At 39.1% G+C, this 12,815-nt stretch overlaps 1 protein-coding gene across 1 annotated transcript; it reads right to left on the bottom strand.

The window, feature by feature from the left end:
* Positions 1 to 2,488: 2,488 nt before the first annotated feature.
* On the bottom strand, positions 2,489 to 11,329 carry il23r (interleukin 23 receptor). Its single transcript, XM_074667917.1, has 16 exons — positions 11,272 to 11,329; positions 10,857 to 10,986; positions 10,513 to 10,691; positions 10,197 to 10,320; positions 9,927 to 10,129; positions 9,578 to 9,714; positions 9,260 to 9,473; positions 9,059 to 9,141; positions 7,566 to 7,767; positions 7,271 to 7,471; positions 6,828 to 6,926; positions 6,427 to 6,582; positions 4,213 to 4,353; positions 4,006 to 4,093; positions 3,540 to 3,630; positions 2,489 to 3,216 (listed from the first exon to the last, which is right to left on the bottom strand). The coding sequence occupies exons 1-16, from the start codon at positions 11,327 to 11,329 to the stop codon at positions 2,596 to 2,598; spliced, it is 2,727 nt and encodes a 908-aa protein (XP_074524018.1). The 3' UTR covers positions 2,489 to 2,595.
* Between the last annotated feature and the right edge of the window lie 1,486 nt (positions 11,330 to 12,815).

Below are 12,815 nucleotides of genomic sequence, written 5' to 3'. Positions count from 1 at the left end.
TCTGAAAGTTAGAGGCTTAACAGCACAGCAAAACATCAGGCAAATATTAGGAGTTTCTTTCTTTCTTTTTCTTTCTTTCTTTTTTTCTTGGGCTGTCTCTCACTCCCACAACATTCATAACCCCATGTGCTGTTGTCAAGGGACTTTCCCTTATACAGCTGCACCACATTTCAGCTTTAATTTCACAGGTTCAAGATGTATTTAATGACTTAAGTGTTTCACTAAAACAAAGCCAAGATTATATGTTTTAAGTCTCTAATTCTACAATAGATGGCTCTTAACTTCACAGGGGAGAGAAACTGAAATTGTGATCATCAGTGAGGAAGTAAGATAACTGTCAGGAAGTCTTGAAGACTGTGTTTTACAACAGATGTCTCAGGTGTGAGTGAAGCGTTGAGGGGCATCTTAGAGACACACACCCATTCTTCATCTGTGAGAGGGGGGCGACACATCTAACTGACTTTAAGCCTGGGTGTGTTTTGAAACAACTTCACACTCAGTTTCACTTCACTGCTCTTGAAAAAGGCTTGGATTGTATAAATAAATAGTAAAATCACATCCTAACTGAGACATTAATACAGTCTAGTTTCATTTAACAGATTTTTGTTGATGGTAGTGAGCTGTGCAGCCAAAGGAAATACATGTTGCAGGAGAGATTAGGTTGTTAGCATGTTGCTAGCATTATTTATCTTTTTAGTTAAAGAGTTATCATTAAGACGACTCCAATCCAGAAGGATGTTGAGTGGAGCTGCAGGACAACCAGACCACTGTTAGGTTGAAATCAGGAATGTATAGACTTTATGATGGCTGGAAAACACATTATGGGCTTCGTAATATTCTGTGTTATTCTGTATTGATGGAGCAAAGCCTTGGGCAGGTGGCCAAGGTTTGAATCCTTGCAGCCTCTTTCCTGGATGTCACCACCCATCCTTACCCCGTCCTGCTCTATCAACTGTCCTGTAATCTCTCTAATAAAGGTGTAAAAAAAAACTTGAATAACTAAACATCATAAATGTTGGTGCAACACATTTAAAGACCGAGATTAAAAAGACTGACTTATTCCAAATTGCCGCCTTGGTTATTAGTGTCAAAGCAAAAAACTCACTGTCTTTTATTTGTTAAGTGACAATTTTTTTGTAAATCATGAACTTTTCTGTAAAAATATCCATCACCTTTAAAAACATTAAAAAAATTATTTCAGAAGGGTTTACATTGAGGAAGTTTTGTGCCAGGGTTTAGGAGCTCTAGTATGAGCCCAGGGTCTATAATGAGACCAGCAGCTTCACAAGGCTGTACCTCTGAATTTGAACTCAGGGACGTCTACATGCTCACAATGTTTTAAAAATTTCCAGGAAGTTTTAGCATGCTAACTTTTCAGATAAGCATGAATAGTGCACAGCTCAGGCTGGTTTTGATGTTTCTATTGTTTGAATATTTGATCAGATACCGAACCAAGATTATAATAGTTAACTAAAACAAAACTAAAAACGAAAACTAAAATTTAAAATACATTGCAGTTAACTCAAACTAATAAAAACTAGAACAGAAAACAAAAACGACAAGTAAGCTAAAACTGTATCTTGTGTTCAGAAAACTAACTGAAACTAACCAAAATTATAGACAAAATGTCCTTCCTTATTGTTTCTTAATAGTCTTTAGGATTTAAATCAATCTGACACATTTTCCCATCCAATTTTACGACAGTTTTGAGCAGTTGTCAGCACCGTACGGCACCATCATAGCAACTTACTGGGACTTGAAAATAAACAGTATGACAAAATATTTACTCTGACCTTTTTGAATCCTGCACCTGGTTGATAAGGTATGAAATACTAAACTAAACTGAAACTAAACTAAAACTAAGCCTTGTTGCAAAAATCAAAACTAAATAAAAACTAGAATGCCCGCTCTAAAACTAATTAAAACTAAACTGTAATGGAAAACAAAATGTCAAAACTAACTAAAAGTAAACTATAATGACAAATCCAAAACTATTGTAACCTTGTACTGAACCATACATACAAGACTTGATCTGATGAATGGGGAGTTCAAAGGTCAAAAGAGCATCATAGATGTTTCAGATATTCACACTTAGGGAAACATAAATGAGTCAACCTTTCTTTTTTTTTTTTTTCGCTAATGCATGCAAAACACTAATGAGTTAGTCTCAAAGGGGCAAAAACATCCCAAAACCTCACCTGTGAACCAACAATGTCTGCACAAAACCCTGTGTGATGTTTATTTTACAGCAGTGAAACCATGGTGGAGCTCTTGGCCTGAAATTCATCTCATCACAAAACAATGCAGAGCTGATCCTGTGGACCTAAAGTGGAAGATGAGCCTCTGCTGTACTGACACAAACATAATTTCCTTATTAGTATGAATACACAGAACACAATGTCAACAAAAGGTAAATGTGAGGAACACAGCAGCATCAGAGACTCTTGACAGATTTATTTAGTGCTTGTCTTGAGCGTAATTTCCTGGTTACAAAACGTTGAGGTCATCATGAAGTAAGTGCTGTTTTGATAATGCCTTTTTTAGGATGAGTTCAGTGGAACAGGTTGTTTTGTTTGTGTCACTCCAAAGTCCTTGCTACATGAGTGTGTCACAATGAACCGTGCTGACATCAGCTACCTGGGGAAAATAACCATCAGTCAATGATGTCTCAGCTCCAGATACACAGGTGTCTGCAGGGTCACAAATGATTATTTCACCCTGCTGGAAATCCTGACAGGGACAGTCCAGCTCCATCTCTTTCTCTGGTAGGTAGCCCTCTTTTAGGTCAGTTATTGTCTCTGTGGGTTCAGGCCAGAGGAGATCACTCACAGAGCTGAGAGTCTGACCAAGAGGTGAAGCAGAGAAATCCACCTCCACAGTGGACAGCAAGCCTCCCAGTAATCCTCCTGGTAAACCTAGACATCTTTCCTCCTGCCCACTTGTTAACATGTCACTCTGCTCTTCATCCGTCTTCTTTGACTCCTCTTCTTGTAAAGCAGTCTGAGGTTTGTAGCTGACAGGCTCCACCTGACTGTCAACATGCAGTGCTTTGAAATCTGAGATCAGCAAAGGCGTATCCACTGTGAACTGTCCTCGTCTGGTCTGATAAGACTCAATGTGTACACAGGGGTACACGTCATCTCTTTCATCCTGAAGGATCAGACTGAGAGGGGGGTCACTGATGGTTGTTGAGAAGGACAGCTCATCCCTGTTGTGCTGGAAACCAGAAGACCAACAAAAGAATGAAAACTTGAGCTGAATGGATATGTATCTAGCAAAGAGTGTCATCATATCCCTGATCATTACTTCAGCAGCTCACAAAGGTTCATGTTGTCAGAGCAAAAGCAGAAAGGCAACAAAGAACATTAGTAGTGGTTCAGTCTTTTAAGCATCAAGTATAAGCAGCGTTGGTAGAGGATTGCCAAGTCTGGTCAAAATAGTAGTAGGTCAAGTTACATGTTCTGTGTGGTCATGCCTGGTTTGTTGGCTCTCATATAAAGAGAAGAGGGGAGTGTGAAAGCCAGCACAAGTTTAGTTACCTTCAGAAGTCTGATGGCAAAGCTGTTTTCTGGTTTCGGCAAGTTTTCACCAACACATGCAGGTCCCCAGGACACACATTTCTCTTTGATACTGAAACACACAGACGAGGGCAGTTAGGTGCAGGAGAAGTCAGTTTATAATCTGACACTGTAGCTATGAAAAATGTTAATTACATCCCAGAATGGTGTTATCACTGCTCCATTTCCTTGTTTGATATCTACTTCTCCAAACATCTGTTACACCGGGGTGCTTTGACCACACTTTGTACTTTTGTTCTGGTTAAGGTTCCTCTTCTAGTTAATGTGTGGCTTTCATAAGATCAGCCACTGTGGCATACACCCTGGATACTTGTGAAACAGAAACTTGTGAACATTTAAAAGCAATCACAGGACCATGAGAGAACTGATTTACCTGTTAAGACTTTCCTGTTCATTCTATGTTTTAAGTACACTAGTTACATAATACCTTTCTCTCACACAGCTCCAGCACAACAGGTTGGATAGGATCCCCACGAAAAAAGTAATGATGAAAACCATCACAATCACCAGGCTGACTGGAAAAGACAACAAGGGAAAAACACAAGAGTTAAAGAGAAAGGACTTTTCATTTTTTATATATGAAATAAAAAGGTTAAAGGTTATTTCTTCAGAGAGACAGCAGCGGGGCACTGACCTCCAGGTTCTGCAGGCAGAGAGGGAACCCTGATCCCTCGTGGCCCTTCTCCAGCTGAGGTGGATGCAGTCATCTGCAGAGCAAGAGCTCCGTCAGGACAGTCCAGCCACATTTGTCTGGGCTTGGGGTCAGACACAGGTACTGTAGAGACGCAAATGATGGTGAAAATGAAAGTTCTTTGATTTGGACAAATAGCTACAGTTTCTCTTATTTAAAAGTGCATACACTGTAAAAATAAAGTCCTTAAAAACAGGGTACAAAGTACCATACTAACTTTACGTATTTTCTGTATAGTCTTTTTACATGAATACTATATGTTTATCGATTCACATGTTGCATTGTGCCGCTGCACCCTGTTCCCTCCTCACTCATGGTTGCAGTAACTGTTGTTATATAATAGAGAAAGACCGATATGGATTTTTTTGCGGCTGATACCGATTATTTGTAGTCAAGGAGGCCAATAACCGATATTTGAAGCCGATATTCATTTGCAGTCAAAGTGCAAATATTGGTGTCAAAATTTTGAACAATACAAACTCCAACACTTAAATTTATTCAAATACCTTTAAGCATCAGTTTATCAAACAGCTCCCAGGCTTAGCAGCATGTTTCATAAAGTTAAATGAAAACTTAAAAAAAAAAAATAGCTAAAGTTTTCTACAGTAAATAAAGTTTTCTAAAATTTCAATGTAACTGCAATAACTGTAATAACTGCATTGCTGATTGGCTGTTTCCCGAGCAATGGCTCTGCTTGTAACCACTTAAATGGTAGTGTGGGTGGGACAGTGCTGGAAACTGAGTAGTGACTGCAGACAGCGGAGCGGCTGCATCAGAGCCACAACAGCGCAGTTTTAAATTTGTTTCTTATCGGCCGTGGGATTAAAAAAAGGGCTGATGCCGATATGCCTCAAAATGCCAAATATTGGCCCCGATAATCGGTCTATACCTATTGTATAATAAACTTTTTTACAGAACACTGTCAAATCACAGTGAAGTACTGGCAGGTGATACAAAATTTAAACTGCAAATTTACAGAAACGTCTCTTTTTAAGGTTGAAGGAAATGTCCATAAACTTAACGGAAAATATACTGGTAGTTTTCTACCAGGACATTATCTGCCTTTTTACAGTATTTTTTTTTAGAAAGTACAAGATGAATTTAGAAAGATGATCATATAAAGACACAGTATGTAGTTTTTACGCATTGTGTAGAATTTCGACACTACAGATGTTTCAAGGTCATTAATTTTTTTCACGGCCATGATAAAGTTTTATCAGCTGTGAGAATTCATTAAAGTAAATGCAAACTGATGTAAACATGTACAAATTCATGTCAACAAGGCTAGTTGATTAAATATTTTGATGCTACATTTGTGACTTCAGACTAGAGATCACACAGCAGGGATACTTGTTTTCTGCAGACCAACCGGTGGTTCTGAGAAAAAGAAATTCTGGTGCATCTACACTTCAGCTCCAGAAATAGTGTACGTGTAAAGTAAATGCCTCATGGTTGCATGTGTGCATAAAGCCGCAGTGCTTCCTGTTGGTGGTCAGAGTGAGTTCTAGAAAACACTATGATTCAGTGAATACAATGAGTGTCTGAGACAGAATGAAAACCTGCTCTTCTGAACATCTTCCTGCTGTTCTCTCTTCACTGTCCTTCACTGTTGTTTCAGCATTTTAATGAGTTTCTTAATGAATGTTGGAGTATCTGCTGCCTCAGTGCTTCTAACAATCATTTAATGGTTTGTTTGTCTAATCAATAAAAAAAAGAATCACTGAAGCATCAAAAAAGAAACCACAAGTAGATATTTGAATTACTGGAAGTGAGAGGTGAAAAACCCTGCTGATGCACTCAAAGTTTGTGGGAGGGGAGTATCGGTGGAATGCTGGTTGCACACTTTCCATTGAGTAACAATGGCGTTTGCTGTGATGCAGCCATAAATGCATATGGCTGCATATGTTACTACCCACGTGTGTGAGTGTTTAGCAGACCACAGAGAAGAAGTCCTGATGTACAATGAACAGAAAACACCTCACAGCAGTCGTGCTTCCTTCAAACACTCATGAGATTTTTAGTAACACAACAGATTTTTTTTTCACTTGTGGTAGAAAAACCAAGAATAAAGCTTAATTCTTCTGTTCTTCGTTCAAGAAATAAAAGGAGCAGACATTCAGATTGTTTGTTCAGCCAGAAAACTAAAGTGCTGTTTACCTCTAAGCTCTGTGTTTCTGGAGTCCAGTGACTGGACATAGATGGTGTAGTTTTTGATGAAGCCTCTCTGCTGCTCAACAGGCAGCTCATCCCACTGGACCTGGATCTGTCTGTCTTTACGAACTAATACTGACATACTGGGACCGGCCTGTGGCTCTGAAACACATACAGTCACAGAGAGAAAAGGGAGAGAAAAAGGGTGCTCAGTATCAACATGTACAACAAATAGGATAGCCTGTCTAGTTGTCTTAACTGGACTAAGATGAGGTAAAGCAAGAAAAGTTTATTTATAGCACATTTGGCACCAAGGCAATTCAAAGTTCTTCACAGAAACAAATAAGTAATCACTATAAATATGGTCTGCTGAATGAATTCATTAAAGAAACAAACTGTTAACTTACTCAGTTCATGGGAGTAGACCAGATGAGATGATGGAGCGCTGACACCTCTAGTGGTCACAGCAAACAGAGAGATATTGTACCTCACACCTGCAGTCAAGCCTGTAATGAAAAAAAAAAAAAAAGCTTTGTATTCTCATAATAAAAACAACTGGACAACAATATTATTTTTTACTTTGCTTTTTTGAGCTAAATATGCCGTAGAAGCATGAATTTTTTATTTTAAATACAAACATAACAGTTGTTGATGTCAAACCATTAAAGCACAAGCTGTCCACAAGAGGGCAGTGTTTGGCTGAGGTAAAGGATTTGTGTTGTCAAAAGTGTATTATTTTACATTTGCCTGTTGTATGAAATTGTTCGTACTCGTGTTTCTGTGCACAGACACATAGACACACAGGCAGAGGCTCTGTCATCTTTGTGGCTGGACAGGATCACTTCTGTACCTGTGACTGATGCTGTGTTTTCATCAGGGCCCAGGCTCTGCCACTCCTGCTCTGCTGCAGGTATACTTTTCCACTCCAACACACAGCGCAGGAGTTTTTCCCCTGATGCAGACCAGTGTTTGCCCTCTGCCCACGACCAGGAGACAAAAACAGCACTACCATCAGCGGCAGGGGTCACATACAGGTCAGGCCCATGATCACCTAAAGAGTTTGACAGGAGAAGAGATTACACCTTAGTTAGTTTTTGTTTTTAACCTTTGATACATTTTTCAGTATTTGTTTGATGTTTCTGTACCTGATTGTTTGAGAGGCATATCAGCAGGTGGAGAAGTCCCATACAAGGTGACCACACTGATGCTGAGCGTCTGGACGTCTGCCGGTACTTGAACTAAACACTGACTCACGGCAGCAACACAAGTCGTATTCTTTCTCTTCTCTTCACCAGAAAAGATAATGTAGTGTTGCACCTCTCCACTGTAATCTTTTGGAGATGGAGGCTGAGGGAAAAGTCCATCCAAGTGACGTACAACACAAGCAAGAATTTAGACAGAAGGGAAAACCTAAGTTAGTGTGACATAGTGCTACTTCGCTGTAGGTGCTTCCAATAAGTGCAAGAAGAAGTGTGTTTTTTTTTCATGTAAAATAATGTAGTCATAGCTAACCACAATTATAATTACTTCAATAATATCATTAAACCTTCAACAGCATTCAATAATCAGAGCTAAATATTCACAAAAAGCTGGGTCTGAGATCTTCTGATTCATTCTACGCCTGAGGACAAGGAGGAGAAGGTTCAGATTAAAGACCCAATTGTTTCATTAACAGATCAGTCTTCGGACATCTCTTAAAGTAGAAAGGATCTGTGGATTGAATGGAGTTGGGTAATTCATTCCACCATTTGGGCTCAGCAGAGGAGAAGACTCTGGCTAGAGATTAAGAGCCGCACTGAGCTGGGAGCACCAGGCATTTTTATAATTATTGTTATTATTATTATATTATTACCTCCGCCAAGGAGGTTGTGTTTTTGGGAGGGTTTGTCTGTTTGTCTGTGAACAACATAACTCAAAAAGTAACAAACAGATCTTGATGAACTTTTCAGGGAATGTTGAAAATGGGATAAGGAAGAAGTGATTAAATTTTGGAGGTGATCTGGATCACTGTCTGGATCCAGGATTATTTTTAAAGAATTCTTTATCATTGTGAGATAGGGCCGTTTTCACCATATGTGAATATAACTCCATGATAAATGGTCAGATTGCTTTGCAAAACAATACAAGACAAGGTCACCATTATTTCTGACAGATGTTTAAGTATGATCCAGATCCTGCCAATATTGTGGATACTAAGATCCAGAATATGAAATTTGTTCTGGGTCATCACAATTTTCAACTCTGTCAGGTAACAAATTATTTTACAAACCTACAACTAACACCAAATTGTAGCAGACAGTCTGCTGAAAGGGAGTATAACATTAAAGTAGGACTAAAGTGTTGGGCGACAATCACAACATGCTTGGTGGAGGGCTGTGCTCTCCGACCTTTTCTAGTTATTATTTATTTATTAAATTAACTCTCAACCATGAAATAGTTGGCTTATTGTAGAAAAAAGGGAAAACAACTGGAAAAAAATTATGTTAGTCAGTAATTATCATCAAGAAGTCATCAAGCACCATCACAATAAGCTTCCTGTGCCATTTAGTTCGACTTTCCTTTTCTTGTCTTTTCTCTTTTTTTGGAACAGGCTGTAAAAATATAAAAGCCAAAGCTCATAGATATCTTTGACACATACCTTCCACAAAGCAGTCACCATCTTCAGCCCATTTGTCTCCGTGTTGCCTAAAACCCTCCACACATGCAGCTTCTGAGATGGACCTAAAGATAGGTTTCACCAGAAGCTGAGTTTTTTTTTTTTTATGACATTTGAGAAACTTGTCATATTATTTATCACAATTTTTTTTTTTTCAATGATGAGTAAGAATTATCAGCTCACCTTTTCCGGGACTTTTCCCTTTCACAGTTGGGCTCCAGTTGCTGCAGTATGACCTTTTGTTTGAGGCTGATGAAGAGGTGAAGCAGAGTTTGAAAACCTGCTTCTCTCCTGATAGTGGGAAACATGCTCTCACCTGGAACTCATAATCAGTCAGCGGCTCGAGACCTCCCACTTCTATCTGATCTTCTCTAAGTTTAGTCCCTTCTGCAGCTCTCTAAAGCAGAAAAAAAAAGAAAAGACAAAGAAAGACGTTCACTTTCTGGTAGTCGGTTCCGTGTAATACCATAAACCAACTATTTTAAGACATCATCACTTTACCCAAGAGGTATTAAACGTGCGCAGCCTGACACAGGGACTCAAGCGCTCCGAGGATTCAGCTGTGCTCCAATGCAGCAAAGCTGCTAAAGAGTAATTCACAAACTCCACCTGCATGATGTGAGGGGTCTCTGGTATCACTGCAATTAAAAAAACCCAACAGAGTAAGTATATTTGTGATGAGGGATGGACACACCAGCAGTTTGTGTTGAACTCTGTAAACTAAATGTTCACAAGATGAACGATTTCCAAAGAAAACTCTTGGTAATCTAATGTCAAAACAGAACTTTGATGTAGCTGCACAGTCATTGCTGGAGATGTGAGTTTGAGTGTAACAGAGGTGAGAGCTTGCCTATATCCTTCACACAGAGTGGAAATGGATCAGACGGTGAGGCTCCAAAGGGGTTGTAAGCAGTGATGTTAATCTGGTACGTAGTGTTTTCATCAAACCACACACGTGGCAGGGTGACTTCTGTGGTACCCTGTATCTGAAACTGACGTAAGAGGCTCCCATTCTCTCTGGAAAAAAGAAGAGGGGTGGTCAAATAATACAGTCTATGGTTGTGACATATTTTAAAACAATAAAACAGCTGCTTTTGTTCCACTCAAGGTGACGACATACCGTTTGATTGAAATGTTGTTTGCAGTTGGGATATATGTTTCCTGTCCTTTGAACCATGAGCAGCCAATAGAATCAGAGCTTTTAGTGGTGACACAAATAATATTTCCAGGTTTATCTGGAGGAACTTTGGATAAAAAAAAAGGTTAAAAAAAAGTGAGCAGTGAAATTGAAATGATCTTAAGATTGAAAATCTTTTAAAAATTGAAAGTCTAATGACTTTTAATCTTTCAGAAATTGAATCTTAACAAGTCCAGTCACTTCGTTAATGAAAACTTGGATGAATATTATGATCTTATGAGTCTTTCTAAAAACTTACTTCCACCCTTTAGAGTCAGTCCATTCACATTTCTCAGTGTCTTTCCAAACTCCAACTTGCAGAGCACTGCAGACTGTGGCGTCCGCACATTAAACAGATGTAAAACTGCCGTGGTGCAGTTGACTCTTTCTAATGTCGCTGAAATCCCATTGTTCTGTAGTTCAATGAATATTTTGCTCCTAGAAGACAGTATCACCAAAACCAAAGAGTTTAATTTCTGAAATACCTTTATCATTTCAGAACAAACATGGACAAAATGATACAAGAATAATGTACATTATTCTGTACCATATCATACACACAGGAATAAGGTGTGTTTTTGTCATATTTGTATTTTTCCCTACCCTTTTCTGCACTCTCTGATGTGGCAGTGAACCGTCAAGTCTGAGCCCAGGAGGAAGGGTGTAGCGGGTGTTACTGTCAGGGTGCCAAGGCCGTTGAACTGCGCCTGAAGTGCAGGATGCAAACGACAGTCTGCAGAGAAAAGACAGGCACACAGGTTTCCATACACATACAGTCTAATGATGTGTTGTCTAATTGGGGGATAATCCAAACAGGATGGTAAATGCATGCAATCAAAAACAAGTTACAAGTGTTTGAAAATCCACAACATCTTTAGATTACCTCCAATTTCTACTGTCAAAAACCAAGACACTTTACAGCTGACCTCTGTGGTCAGAACTGCAACAGTGACAGTTAACGCTGCGCTAAACCACACACGCTCTAAACTCAAGCAGGCTCAATGGATACTGGACTCACCTTTGAGGAAAAAAATAAATATCATGATACATTCCCAAACGCTCCAGTAAGAGTTCATCTCAGCTCATCCTTCTTTTTTTGTAGAAAACTACACAGCACATCTGAGCAGCTGTGGAAAAAAAAAAAGGTTTTATCATTACCTAATTTCTTTGTAAAGAATCACTTTTGGGGAATTTCCACAGTCATACAAAAAGTCATCTTCAGAATCAGTAATATGTACACACAGGTTAATCTGACTAATACATAAGAGATAAAAAATTAGTGATAATGTAAAAATGTTGGTAGCACTTTAGATTACAGCCCGCGTCTTACAGTGTAGTTTCCCGTCTCTTACAGTGTAGTTTCCTCAACTGTAGGGGTAACTCTCACACATGTACCTTGACATTTTGCGGTACCTATCGGGTAGTTATGCTCGCGTCTTACAGTGTAAGTCCCGGAGTCTTACAGTGTAGTTTCCCGTGTCTTACCATGAACTTATCAAAACAGTGTAATTTTCCTGGACATATGCTCCAACTATGCAAACCTTGATGTATCACTTCCTCATCAGCATGGATAAAGATTATGTAGACCAATGATAAAGTTAAAAGCTGTAATGTATTGATGAGTATGGGTTTCACATAATAATGATATTCAGACGTATAAAATATCTTTATTTTTTTATACACACAGAGACCCCACATTGTAATTCTCCTTTTAAGTTACTGATCCATTAAGATCACACTTGTCTTTGCTTACTGGCTAACTATCCAGTATTTTCTGTTATAAATTGCCTCTGTTCTTCGTTGATGTGTTGTAAGCATTTTGTATATAATTTTATTCAGGCAACTTAGAGGGCAGACCGGGGTCCTTAGGATTTTGCGTATTTGCGTTCATGCCTTTATGCGGGCAGCCTGGGGTCCTAAAAGTTGTATAGCCCGAACGGAGATTCCGCGATTGTTTAAAAGCATCTTCAAACATCTTATAAGTTATCAGTGATGCATTCTTGAGGAAGTAAGTACTTTAATAGCTTAAAAGTTATCTTTAAGGAGTGTTGAGTGAGGAATGAACATTTAGTTTATGTTTGTTTGTGTGGCAGGAATTTTGGCTCTTGTTTCCCTTACGTTGCACTGCTAATGCTAAATAGCTAGTGGGCGCATCATTAACGTCTGGTAGACACTGTCTTTGATTCACCTTCTGTTATTTATTGTTTCAGATACCATACACTGCCAGCCCTGTTGAGATGCACTACTGATAAGTGGCTGTTGGACGTTGATGTCACACACATTATTCATCCTCTTCGTTCATTCAATCTCCATCCATCCGGCCGTTGGTGTAATGCTGTTTCTAAAAGGATACATAAAAGACTGAACTGTGAACTGTGTATCTGCCTTTACTCTCTGACCGGAGTATCTGTGTGGATAAAGTGTCCCAGCATTATTCATCATAGAAACACAGATGTCAGTAGCTTCAACAGTTCCACTGCAACAACCCAGCACTTTACCTGTAACTACTGGTCAACACCTGGAACTGGACTTGAGTATAAAGTGTACATCAGTAGAGGGTAG

The sequence above is a fragment of the Halichoeres trimaculatus genome, unplaced genomic scaffold (genome assembly GCF_033239565.1).
Source record: "Halichoeres trimaculatus isolate MK-OKI-2021-1 unplaced genomic scaffold, fHalTri1.1 fHalTri1_scaffold_4, whole genome shotgun sequence".
Lineage (NCBI taxonomy): Eukaryota > Metazoa > Chordata > Actinopteri > Labriformes > Labridae > Halichoeres > Halichoeres trimaculatus.
The sequence above is the reverse complement of the archived record's forward strand: the minus strand, read 5'-3'. Positions and strand labels throughout refer to the sequence as shown.